The sequence below is a fragment of the Chrysochloris asiatica genome, unplaced genomic scaffold (genome assembly GCF_000296735.1).
Source record: "Chrysochloris asiatica unplaced genomic scaffold, ChrAsi1.0 scaffold00014, whole genome shotgun sequence".
In the NCBI taxonomy this organism is placed as follows: Eukaryota; Metazoa; Chordata; class Mammalia; order Afrosoricida; family Chrysochloridae; genus Chrysochloris; species Chrysochloris asiatica.
Genome location: NW_006408532.1, coordinates 8,174,726 through 8,187,685, shown reverse-complemented (window position 1 = coordinate 8,187,685; position 12,960 = coordinate 8,174,726). Strand labels below are relative to the sequence as shown.

The window sequence follows — 12,960 nt, the reverse complement described above, 5'->3', positions numbered from 1 at the left end:
AAAGTGAAAAGATAAGCATTCAAGAAGCTCAACAAACCCCAGGATGGATAGACCCTAAAAGACAATCACCAAGATATATAATAATTAAGCTCTCCAAAATTATAAAGATAAGGAGCGAATCCTGAAAGCAGCTAGGGAAAAGAGAAGTGTAACAATAAAAGCCAAAAAAATCAGAAATTAGCTTGGATTTCTCAACAGAAACCATGTAGGCAAGAAGGCAATGGGGAGACATATATAAAACCCTGAAAGAAAAAAACTGCCACCCAAGAATCCTCTACCCAGCAAAGCTGTCAATCAAATACTATGGTGTAATCAAAACATCCCAGGATAAACAGAAGCTAAGGGATTTTGCCAAAGCCATCCCTGCGATGAAAAACATCATAAAGGAAGTTCTGTGGACTGAGAACCAAACAAGAACAAAAAACAACTAGAGAAAGCCATATGTGGTAGCATCACTCTGAACTAAATCAACAAATGGAAAAGTCAAGAACAGAATAAAATAATAAGAACAGAGATCTGGGAGGTCAGTCTATGATCAAAACAATTACAATGTGAAAGAAGGTATAAACACAGAGGAACAGAGATCCAGGTAGTGGGAAGGTCAGGTAGATTGCAGGATAAAATAGACTGTCTTAAATGAAGAATTAACGGGATATAAGGTAACCACAACAATGGGGTTGGGGTGGGGGTTTAGTTCCGGTGTTAGGGAGGGTAATACAAGAAGGGGGAGGAGGTGGAAGAACAAGATAGGGGAACACTGACACAGGTTTGCATGGCCTAGTGGGACAGAGGTGAATAGTGATGCATGCTCAACCTTGGAACAACAGGGCTCTGGGATACAGGGATCTAGGTATAGCTTGAAGAGGGGAAGTAATATTAAAAATGCTTGTCTTATGATTATTTGTTTCCTTGCCTATTGTAAAATAGATACTTGAGTGGGATAGAAAGGAATGTTGGGAAACATTACTATAGAAAACTTGTAAGCCCGTATTCAGCCTATAGCTGATTGGAATACTTAAAAGGGGTTCTAGAACTTGCCCAGTGAAATAGGCTTCGTGCAAAGCCTTTAAAGAGTATAGGACCTTAGGTGGAATCCTGAGTCACATCCAGAACCTTATGAAGTGGGATGTTCCCACTAGAAAGGACAAGCAGACCAGCCTGGAACAGCTACAGTGACAGAAGATATATCTTCAAAGAAAGATCATCAGGAAAAACCCAAAACAAAAACATCAGCATGACTGGCTACTACAAGAATATGCAAGCTGTTCACCAGGAAGACATCAAGGCTAGCAATCAAGTTCCTTCAGGACAAAGTCCCCTCTAAGACTGAAACTCAAAGGGAACACACAAACAAGCACGTAAGCTTGTTGGCGACCACATTGGTCTACTGGTGAGTGGAAGTGGGGGAAAGGCAGCAATGAAGAAATGGGCTGAGTTCAACCACAGTCCATTGACTCCTGTTGACCTGGAGATGAGAGAAAGAAGAGGAAGGGCTGGTGGGTCCAAAGTGTGGTGAGATCTCAGGACACGTGAGCCCATGGAAAAGGGCTTAGTAAGCCACAGAGGGCTAGAGCTGAGCGTGAAGCATCCAGCTGATATGAAGTGAGGGGAGATGCAGAACAACACCCAAACTTGCAGATAGTACCCATTTGACCTAGCCTCGATGGCTCAATAATCAGAACTTGACTAGAGGAAAATTACCAAAAAAAAAAAATTTTTTTTGATAAAGGGAACAAGGGTAAATTGCTACAATTTCATGAACCTGACCTATACTCATGGAGGTAGCAACTCTAAATACCAACACAGAGGAAAGGAGTCTTCACATCAAGTATCAATGCTATCCCCTCTGTACAAAAGGTAGATAGGGATGGGCAACTTAAGACATTGGCTACCTAAAATGAAGGGGTAACAAAGGCACGAAGAGACTGGATTACAAGGTTTCAAGAGGGAGTTTAGTTTAGAATGTTTGGGAGAGGGTAGAGTCCCCGCTGAATAGATTTCATCTTGTCTAGATGGGTCGTGAAAAGAGATGGGGATAAGATTTGTATAATTCAATAGTGAATAATTTTTATCATGACTAATTGCGACTGTCACAATTGTAAAGGCAGAAGTTGTGCAACAAGAACAGGGGAATAGTTAATCTTACAGTCCAGAAACAGAGGACCCTAGGACCATCAAGGGAGAAGTGCACAAGCAGAATGCAGGACCTTATCCAGAGAAGCAGCGACACCAGAGACAGAGGCAAAAATGGGGTCATGGAGGGGGGCGCAGCTGAGGACTCTAGATTCATGGGAAGAGAGGGACTAAGAGCAGGTGGCCAGGAGGCAGACTTGCAGAACGTGCCCTTTGGACATTTAAATTATTATATATTCCTGAGTGTTTTTTTGCTGTTTTTATTAAAAGCCAAAGTGGATAGAAAGAAATACTGTTAACTGATGGTACATGGAGGGGATTATAATCACTGTAATGAAAGAAGGTGTATGACTTGTTGAATGTAAAACTGATGATCTGCCCTGTAAACTTTCACTCAATCCACAATAAAAACCTTAAATTAAAAAAAAAAAAAAAGGGGGGGGGGAGGGAACAAATCTTTACCGCAAGGATCATTCCCACCTCCTTGGTACACAGGGTTGACAAGGACGGGCAACTCAGACATTGGCTACCCAAAATGGGGTGGGGGGGGGTCTACATAGGCATGAAGTGACTGGCTTACAAGCTTTCAAGAGGAAGCCTTGTTTCAGAAGGTACAGGTAAAGAATCATCACTGAGTGGTTTCTAACCTGTCTGGACAGGGCTGATGAAAGGAGATGGGGATAAGATTCTTGGAGTTCAATAGTGAATAAATGCTATTAGGACTGACTGTGAGTGTTGCGAATGTAAAGGTAGATGTTTTGTAGCAAAAGGAGAGAAGTGGTTGATCTTACAGTCTTGGAGCAGAGGACCCTGGGACCATCAAGGGAGAAGACCAGAGTGTGGGACCCTATCCAGAGATACAGCAACGCCAGAGATGGAGGCAGAGACGATGATGTGGATCAATGGAGCAGCTGGGGACTCTGGACTCTGGGAGGGAGAGGGTCTCTGTGTTAACTGCCAGTGGGCAGGCTTGCAGGGTATACCCTTAAGCTGTTTGATGATGCATGCAAGGAATTGTAATCATTGTAGTGAAATGAAATAAGGTAGGACGAATGTAAAGCAAATGTTTTCCCATGTAAACTATCACATAATTTACAATAAAAATGTGAAAGAAAAAAAAAAAAAAACACTCAATGGGAATACACAAGCAGACAAGTACTCTGACTGGTAACCACGTTGGTCAGCGGTAAGAGGATTTAAGGGAAAAACAGCAATGAAGCTGCGAGCTAAGACCAACCAGGTTCAATAGACTTCTGGGAACCCGGGTGGGGACCTGGTTGGCAAGCAGTTTAGCAAGACCTGGGGACTCCTGGGCCCTGAGTCAGTCACACAGCCACAGAGGACTAGAGTGGAGAATGAAGCATTCAGCTGATGAGAAGAGAGGGCATATGCACAAGAACAACCACACTTGCACTGGCTTCAATGGCTGAATGATCAGAGCTTAACTAGAAGACAGAAGAGGAAAAAAAAAAAGAGTAATCTGATACAATTTGATTAACTTGACCTACACCTATGGATGCAGTAGCTCAATTGAGGGAACAAATCTTTACAGTGAGGATCATTCCCACCCCCTCAATATATAGGATAGACAGGGATGGGCAACTTGGATATCAGCTACCCAAAATGAGGGGGCTACAAAGGCAGGAAGTGACTGGCTTACAAGCTTTCAAGAGGGAGCCTAGATCCAGAGGGCGCAGAGGAAGGTAGAATCTCCACTGAGTAGCATTCAATCTGTCTGGGCAGGACTAATGAAAGGAGATGGGAATAGGTCTCTAGTGGCACAATAGTGAATAATTGTTATCAGCACTGACTGAGAGGGTTGGAAATGTAAAGGTAGACGTTTTGTAGCAAAAGGAAGGAACTGGGTGACTTTGCAGGCCAGGAGCGGAGGCCCCTGGGACCATCAAAGGAGAAGAGTGGAGTGTGGAACCCTACCCAGAGAAACAGTGATACCAGAGATGAAGGCAGAGACGAAGACGTGGAGAGATGGAGTGGCTGGGAACTCTAGACCCAAAGAGGGAGAGGGGTTGTGTGCTGACCACCAGGGGTAGGCTTGTGGGGTGTACCCTTTGGTTGACTGATGATGCCTGGAGGGGATTGTAACCATGGCAATACCGATATACGATAGGATGAATGTAAAGCTAATGTTCTTCCATTTAAACTATCACATAATTCATAATAAAAGTTAAAAAAAAAAAAAAAAAGTATGTCCTGCAATCCAGCAATTACACTTCAAGGAGTGAATCCTTAGAAAAAATACCCAAAGAGCAGCAATGCTTAGGGGATACAACTAAAAATCTAAAATTAGGGGGGTACTGAAATGAACAAGGCACAACTCAATGAGGCAGTCATTACACAGCAGGAAAGTCACTCCTCACAATGTCCTGGGATGTGAGCAGAAGGTTCGAGCAATGCTCCTCAAACTGGGAACACCGCTGGGCATTGGGTATAAGGAGGAACAGTAGGGAGAGGCCAGCTTTATGGTTAATGTTATCTATGCTCCTTTTAGTGTTTTCTTCCAGGAGCACATTCACTTCTTTAGTAATCTATCCTGATCTAAAGTGATATAAAAACACCAGTAAACACAAATGATAGCGCATGTTTACTTTGATCCTATTTTTATAAATATACATCTATTCACAGATTTAAAAAAATATTAGAAAAATTGACACTACATGTTGACAGCACCTGTGCTTGGGTGGTCTTTATTTTCTGCATTGTCCCACTTATGGACAATCAGCACACGTGACTTTCTTGAGCTATTTTTGGAAAGCCAGTCACAGCAGGATCCTTGCCTTTGCCTACCTCAGACACTTTGTACTCGAAGGTCAGCTTCTTCCCTTTCACGCCTTCATTGAGGGTGAGGATGAATCCAATGTAGTCTGCGTATGCCTACCAAACAGAAAAAGGAGTAGGGATATAGAGAGGTGTCAGGTCCACCACCCTGTACATCCTAGCCAGCCCCCAGATCTACTCAATTATAAAAAAGCACAGCAAGCTATCTCTGACTCCCAATATGGTCACAGAAAAAAGAAAGATAGCACCTGTAAAACTGTCATGGTGAAGACATTTGACCTCCTCTAACTTCACAAGCAGGGAGAATCACCCTCAGCAGCAACAGGCCGAGGCTGATAACTCCTATGAGGTGGAGGTCAGACATGCCTCCTCTCTCCAACCTTTTCATCAGTTCTGACACCAAGCCTTTCCTCTCATGGCACTCTACGGCTCAGCAGGGTTCAAGAATCCATTGCAACGGCCACACAGAACTCACAGATAAACTCATTAATTATGGGGCTTATTAAGGAGCTTTTAAGGTAGTGTAGAGGTTATGAGTTGGGCGGCTAAACTCAAGGTCAGCAGTTTGAAACTACCAGCTGTTCCATGGGAGAAAGATGAGGCATTCTGCTCCTGTAAAGACTTACAGCCTCAGAAACCTTATGCAGGGTCACTATGAGTTGGAACTGACACCTCAGCACATAACAACCACCACAGTAAAGTCCTAGTGTGTTGCTGATGAATAAGCACTGGACTGTTAACCACAAGGTCGGTGGTTCAAACCCACCAGCCACTCCTCAAAAACTCTATACTTACATAGGGTTACACAGACTTGCTATGAGTTGGAATCAAGTCAACGGCACTTAGCAACAACAACAAGAATCAGTGAAATACCAGGTCACAATTTAGGATCTGGAAGGATTTATGATAGAATCTTTGTTTAGGACAAAGTCTTGGTCATGTATACAGGCAGGCCTCTCCCTGGTCTCTTGAGCTGGTCCAGCCACTGCTATACTCCGGCAAGTGTTACAAAGCTCTCTAGCTTTGCCAAAAAGGGTCCAGAGACACCCTACTTCTCTAGCAAACCCCCTGCCCAAGGTGCTCAGCTTTCTCGCTCCACAAGCTACAAAGCCTATTGCACTGTCTCTGGTTTCTGCCATGGCTATTTCTCTGCCACTGCTTCTCATCATCTCTCACCATCTCCAGAGTTACTGTTGCCTCCTAGGTCTAGAAGTTCCCAGCAGAAGTACCCCAGAACCAAAGGACACACTCTGCTCCGTTTATTCTTTCTTGGTGGTAGTGAGGTTTTCCATTTACTTTGGAATTGGCTCTCTTTTAAGCCTAGCAAGGTGGCAAAACTGACCATTCCCCTCATGAGGGTTCCATATACCTTATTTGAGCATAGTGGGTTACGAATCAGGCTACTAACCTCAGGGTCAGCAGTTCGAAACTACCAGTGGTCCCAAGGGAGAAAGATAAGGCTTTCTGTTCCCATAAAGATTTACAGCCTCGGAAACCGTATACGAGGTCGCTAAGAGTCAGAACCGACTCCACGGCACAGAACCACCACCACCACCCACACTTATGGAGTCCTGGTGTGGCGCTATGGGTTAATGCACTGGACTACAAAGTCGTTTGAACCACAAAGTCAGCAATTCAAGCTCACTAGCCACTCCTCAGAAACCCTATACAGGGTCACTATGGGTCGGAACCACCTCAACCACACTTAACAACAATCCACACTTATACTTCATTTGTATTAGTAACATACTATCCAATCCCCTAGGTGAGCCACAAGCACCCTATTCTACACAGTCCTACCCAAAGATTAGAATGGGCCATATTAAGTAATTAACTGCATGGCAAAACCAAACACCCAACCTTCAAAAAGCCAGCAAGTCAACCACAACAATAACCCCTAGACTGCCAACCAGCATATACTGAGTACTCACTATTGCTGCCAGCAGCTTCTTTACACATCAACCCCATGAGATGGAAACCATCCTCATCTGGATGCAGAAATGACTTGCCCAAGGTCTCCTGAGACCACATTTCATCAGATCTCAGCCAGTCTAACTCCAAAACTGAGTGGTTGAACACCTGACCAGTATACTACACTGCCAGTTAAAGAATATCACGAAGAAGCTCTTGTCCCTTCATTTCACACCACAGTCCCTCCTTCAGTAATCATCTGTGTATTTCCCCACCATGGACAGGTTAGACTGTCCAGACACAGTGCAGATGTCCTATCCTCCCTCAGGAGGTGGTAGTTTCTGCACAAAGGCATCCAGTGGGCACCCAGCTTCCAAGTGGGCACTCTTTTCCCTGCAGGGTTGCAGGTTTTACCCAACAGAGGAATATGAAAGTACAGAGGCCTCTGGAGAGGCAGGTCCTAGGAATAAGTAACTCCTATTTGATCTTGTTTCTTCCCCATCTCTTTTCCCACTTATTTTCTTCCTTCTTTACCCAAGCCTTAAAGATGCCAGAGGTGCCTAAAGTAAGTTCTGAGACAATTATGACTAACCACTTAATATGTCAACATCTTCCTGCCACCCTGTGGACTGGCTTCAGGTAGAAATAAGAGATCATGCAGCTGGTCAGGTAGACAACCCACAGAAATTCTCCTAGCCCAAGACACATTTGAGCCCTTGTCCTAACTGATTTAGTGCAAGCAGTGGTCACAATCATTCCAATTTACAAAGTACTCTGGAATGCAACAATAGGAAGCAACAAGGGACAACATCCCATATAGGTCCAAGTCTCTAGTGACTAAAACTCAGGGCATTCTTAAAACATGACTGTGCATATCATGACAGAATAATAAAACAATAGCAATCATAATTGTGTCTGTGGTTCAAAAAAGGCTTACTACATACCAAGTACTGGGCCACTTGCTTTTTGCGCTTTTAGGTATCTTGGCCTCTAAACAACCCATTTTAAAATATAAGAAACTGAGTTCAGTCAGGTTAGGCACCTTGTCTAAGTCAAAGGAAGAGAAAATAGCAGCCCAGAGCTTCAAGTTATCAGAGAACATACACTCCAGAAGAAAAAGTAGCCAAAACTTTTGAACAAATGTTGGTGTTCAGAGCAGGGTTGGCAAACTTTTCTTGCAAAGGGCTACAAAGTAATTTGGAAAAGCTCTGTTGACCAAACAGTCTGGGCCTCAACTTCTCAAATCAGTCCAAATCTCTGTGGGAACACGAAAGCAGTCATAGATAATATGTGAACAAATGAATGTAGCTATGTTCCAGTAAAACTTCATTTACAAAAACAGACTAGAATGTAGATCAGCATCTGGGGCTCTAGAGCATGAATTTTCTGCATCTCATTTCAATTACTTACTAACTGTGCCATCTTGCTAAATTTCTTTACTTCTCAGTTTCCTCACTGAAAAACTGGGAATAATCATAGATCCCATCTCACATCATAAACACTTAATCCTCCTTGGAAAATATCTAGAGGGGAAAGCAAGAAACTAAAGCCATGTCTACATACAGCAATCAAGTTCAGGGGAGACCAGTAGTTCTTCCGATGGAACATTTAGCAATATCTGGAGATATGTTTGGTTATCATAACTGGAGCCAGGGGTTACTACAGGCATCTAGTGGGTAAGGGCCAGGGATGCTGCTAAACATCCTATGATGGACAAGATAGTCCCTTACCACAAAGAATGACTAATAGGAGAAGTTGAGAAATCCAGAAGTAGTGCAACCAAGATGAGGAAAGAAATTAAAGCCATATCCTTTGAGAAGTAGTTGAGGGCACTGCTTATTCTGGAAAAGACTTGAGGAGACCATGATAATATACAATAACCATCTCCAAATATTTAGCGTGCTAGCTTGTGACAGAGGAACCACACCGGCCTATGAGGTTCCAAGTCACAACTAGGATAAGGTATGGAAGGAAGCTCTAGGGTTTGGTTCAATGGAAATATAGTAGACCCTTATAGGCATCTGCCAAACTTGTGAGGACCCTTGGCCCTATCCTTCTGTACATGTGACAATCCCCACCGCAATGACTGGAACTAGGCAGAGGTTTTCTCTGGTATTTGAAACAGGGTTTCTTTTTTCTCAGTCCCAATCTTTCAAACACCTATACCGTATGTTTAAAAGATGCCAACTATCTCCTGCCCACCATTCGAACAGCCCAGCAAAGAAAGTTGGTCTGCACAGAAGGGACTTCCTGTTTTCCCCTATTCAGTGTTCTAGGCCCTGCTTCCTGATGTTTTTAAGAGTCAGCCACATGCCTAGCCTGAGTTTACTTTTACGTGCGATAACCGCCTCATCTTCAGATCTGATGACTCTCTGACTTGCTGTTACTTTCACCAAAGAAACCAAGTGGCCCACTCCATCATTTGTTGTTGTTTAATGCCATTGAGTCAGGTCTGACTCATAGCAAAGAGAGGCTGGTGAGTTTGAACCGCCAATCTTGTGATTCAAATCAACCTGGCAGTCCAGTGCTTTATCTCACAGCGCCACACTTAGGACATGCATATTCAGCCAATACAATAACATCAATGGCCAATCACTTATAAGAATCAGGAGTAGAGCTCTCCAGAGTTCCCCTGCCCTCAGTCCCTAAAGACCTTTGGGCAGAAGCATCTTTTGAGTACTGTCCCTGAAAAGGAGGGACAGCTGAGAGCTCCTCTGTCACTTCTCACACGAGCTTAAAACAGCTCAAGCTCAGAGAGTAAGAAGGACCAAGAGCTCAAAGGCCCTGCCAAGTCTAGAAAAATTCCAAGTTTCCCAGAGGAGTAATGTAGCCTCGCTCCGGTTCTAACCCAATACTTGCATACGCCACTATACCTGAGAACGCTTCCATTTACCCATGTCTGGAACTGTATGAATCTCCTTTTTTGGAATGATGAAGTTCTGAGCAGCTGTAGGGATCTCCTCTGAAGAATCTTGACAAAGAAAATAAAAAAGCAAGCAGGTAAATAAAATCCTTCCACGCAGCACATACACATTTTTAAAGCAAGACTCCAACATCTAAACCAGAGAAGAAACCAGTCATCTACTCCCAGGACAGAGTAATGACTGAAAACCACAAGGTCTGTGCTTTAAACCCACCCACCACTCCACAAGAGAAAGATGAGGCTTTCTGCTCCTGTAAAGATTTAAAAGTCTCAAAAACCCTATACAGGGTCGCTATGAGTAAGGACCACTCCATGGCACTTAACAACAACATTAACCCTGTTCATTAATATAACAAAGACAACCCATTCCCAAATGGGATTATAACTAAAGGCATAGAGATTAGGATTTATAACAACATAGTCTGGGGGACACAATTTAATCCATAGCATTCCACCCTTTGGTCCCCCAAAATTCATGTCTTTGTCATATGTATTTATCCTACCATATCATCCCAAAAGTCTTAAAACAAGTCTAAAATCATATCTAAATCAAATATGGGTGAGACTTTAGGCATATTCCTTCCTGGGGCAAACTATCTCTTTATCTGACACTATGTTGTGGTGCTGCTGGTTAATGCGCTGGATTGCAAAATTGGTTTGAACCACAAGGTCAGCGGTTAAAGCTCACCAGTAGCTCCTTGGAAATTCTATACAGGGTCGCTATGGGTCAGAATTGACTCGAAGGCACTTAACAACAACAACAACCACAAAGTGAAATCTACAATATACGTTATCTGCTTCCAAAGCACAATGGAAGAACAGGCATAAACATTTCCATTATAAACAAAATAATTTGAAGAAGGGATGATAGACACCAAGCAAGTCTAAAACCCAGCAGAGCAAATTACTTTAGCTCTCAAAGTTTGAAAATAATCATGGTTTCTCAGACCATTTAGTCAATGACTCTGCCCTCCAGATTCTGGGTGTTGGCTACATCCTCTGGATACTGGGTGGAGGCCCATTGGCTTCAGCTCTGTCTTTCAAGTCCAGCAGGATAGCAACTCTGCTCCCTTAACTTCGGACAGGTCCCATTTTCCAAGTCCAATTGAGTAGCAACCCCACCCCCTTGGTCCAGCAAACCCTGTTTTTTTTGCCCCTTAGGCATGGCAGCCCCACCCACTCTACTTTGGGTGGCAACCCCATCCCCATGGCACACCTTGGTAGCAACCCTGTATTTCAAAATAGAGTTAGTGAAGAACCAACTCATTGAAAACTTGGAGGCTGTCCTTTGAGATCTAGAAGACTATGGCCCCACCCATTTAAACCAAGAATCCAGCTTCTTGTGTTACTTCCAACAGTTTTGCTAATCTCCAAACTGCTCCAAGGATAGTCAGTCCTTTTCTTTTCTTGGTAGGCAACAGATGTAGATCATTGGGCCTGTTTCCTGCCTGCAGAATTTCAAGAGGCAAACAGCCTTCTTTTTTGTTCTTCTTTAATCCCTTCAGATTAAGCTGCAGGGTTTTCTGCAGTGGTTGGTTAGATCTATCAGTCACAGGTTTACCCTCTTTGTAGCCACTACTTTGGTAAACGTTTCAGGATACATGTCCTTAATTTGTAAAACAGAATTTTCCAATGCTTAAATTCTGTTTTCATATTGCACAGCGAATTTTTAAGTACATATCTTTTGTCTCACATTTTACTATAAGCAGCAAGGAGCAAGCACCACATCACTCCTGTAAGATCTTGCTTAGAGTATCCTCAACCAAGTTCATCACTTACAAATTCTATCTTCCACCAAACATTTGAAAATTTCAGACAAGTTATTTGCCACTGCATAAAAAGCACAGTCCAACCTACACTGTCCACTTAATGCACCACAATCCTAGCACCACTCTGTTGCTAGCACCACATGTTTTCTCTAAGATGATAGAGATTTCTCCATAACTCTCCTTACCTCCTCTTGAGCCTTCACCAGAACTGCCTTTGAGGTCCACAATTCTACCAACAGTCTCTTTAAGGCAATCTAGGATTTTACTATGAAGCACCTTAAAATTCTGCCAACTTCTACCCATTAACAAAATCCAAAACTGCTTCTACATTTTAGATATCTATTAAAGTAGCACTCCATTCCTTGTATAAAATTCTTAGTTCTCTAGTGCTACTACAACAGAAATATCACAAGTGGATGGCTTTAACAAACTAATTTATTTTCCTGAAATTTATAGAAGGCTCGAAGTCCAAATTCAGGATGCCAGTTCTAGGGGAAGGCTTTCTCTCTCGTTTGTTCTTAAAGAAAGTCCTTGTCTTTTCTGGGCACTCTTCATGTGCCTTGGCATCTTTCTTCTTCCATCTTTGCTTCTCTGCTTGTTTGATCTGTTTTATATCTCAAAAGAGATTGACTCAAAACACGCCCTACACTAATTGTCTCATTAACATAACAAAGACAACCCTAGTCCAAACTGGATTATAACCACAAGCATTGCTGTTGTTGTTAAGTGCTGTGAAGTCAGTTCCCACTCATAGCAACCCTGTATAGGGCTTTCAAGGAGCAGATGGTGGGTTTGAGCTGCTGACCTTATGGTCCAGTGCTTATTGTACAGCGCCACACCTGGAGTCCAAAACAAGCGTAGAGGTTAGGATTTACAACACATATTTTTGTAGTACAAGTTCACTTCATAATACAAATGGTTAAAAACATTTGAAAAAAATTACCAACCTCCCATTTACAGCCTCAGAAACCCTAGGCAGGGTCGCTATGGGTCGGAACCGACTCGATGGCACTTAACAACAACAAAAGAAAAGACTAAATTAAATGAGCTCTCTTTTCTTCTCTCAGGTTGGACAGTGTAGGGAATTATCCCTTCGAGCTACAGTCTTTGCGACTCTCACCCATGATTGTTGTTATTGTTGTTATGTGCCATGGAGTTGGTTCCGACTCATAGTGACCCTGCATAGGGTTTCCGAGGCTGTAAATCTTTATGGAAGCAGAAAGCCTCATCTTTCTCCCGCAGAACAGATGGTAGTTTCGAACTGCTGACCTTGCAGTTCGCAGCCTGATTCATAAGCACTAGGCCACCAGAGCTCCTTCTCACCCATGATTGTGTGGATCATGACAAGCTTTCGATTGTGTGGATCATGACAAGCTATGGACAACATTGAGAAATATGAGTATTCCAGAACACTTAATTGTACTTCTG

General features: G+C 43.0%; 1 protein-coding gene across 2 annotated transcripts in view; it reads right to left on the bottom strand.

Moving 5' to 3' along the window:
• The window catches only part of PPP2R4 (protein phosphatase 2A activator, regulatory subunit 4), a 50,487-nt gene that overhangs the window by 30,852 nt on the left and 6,675 nt on the right, over positions 1-12,960 (bottom strand). The window contains exons 2-3 of one of the 2 annotated variants that reach the window (XM_006834858.1): positions 9,714-9,811; positions 4,939-5,025 (exon numbers count right to left, since the gene is read on the bottom strand). In XM_006834858.1, coding sequence (XP_006834921.1) covers positions 4,939-5,025; positions 9,714-9,811 — 185 coding nt within the window. The remainder of the gene's footprint in view (positions 1-4,938; positions 5,026-9,713; positions 9,812-12,960) is intronic. The other variant, XM_006834859.1, reaches the window with a different exon arrangement.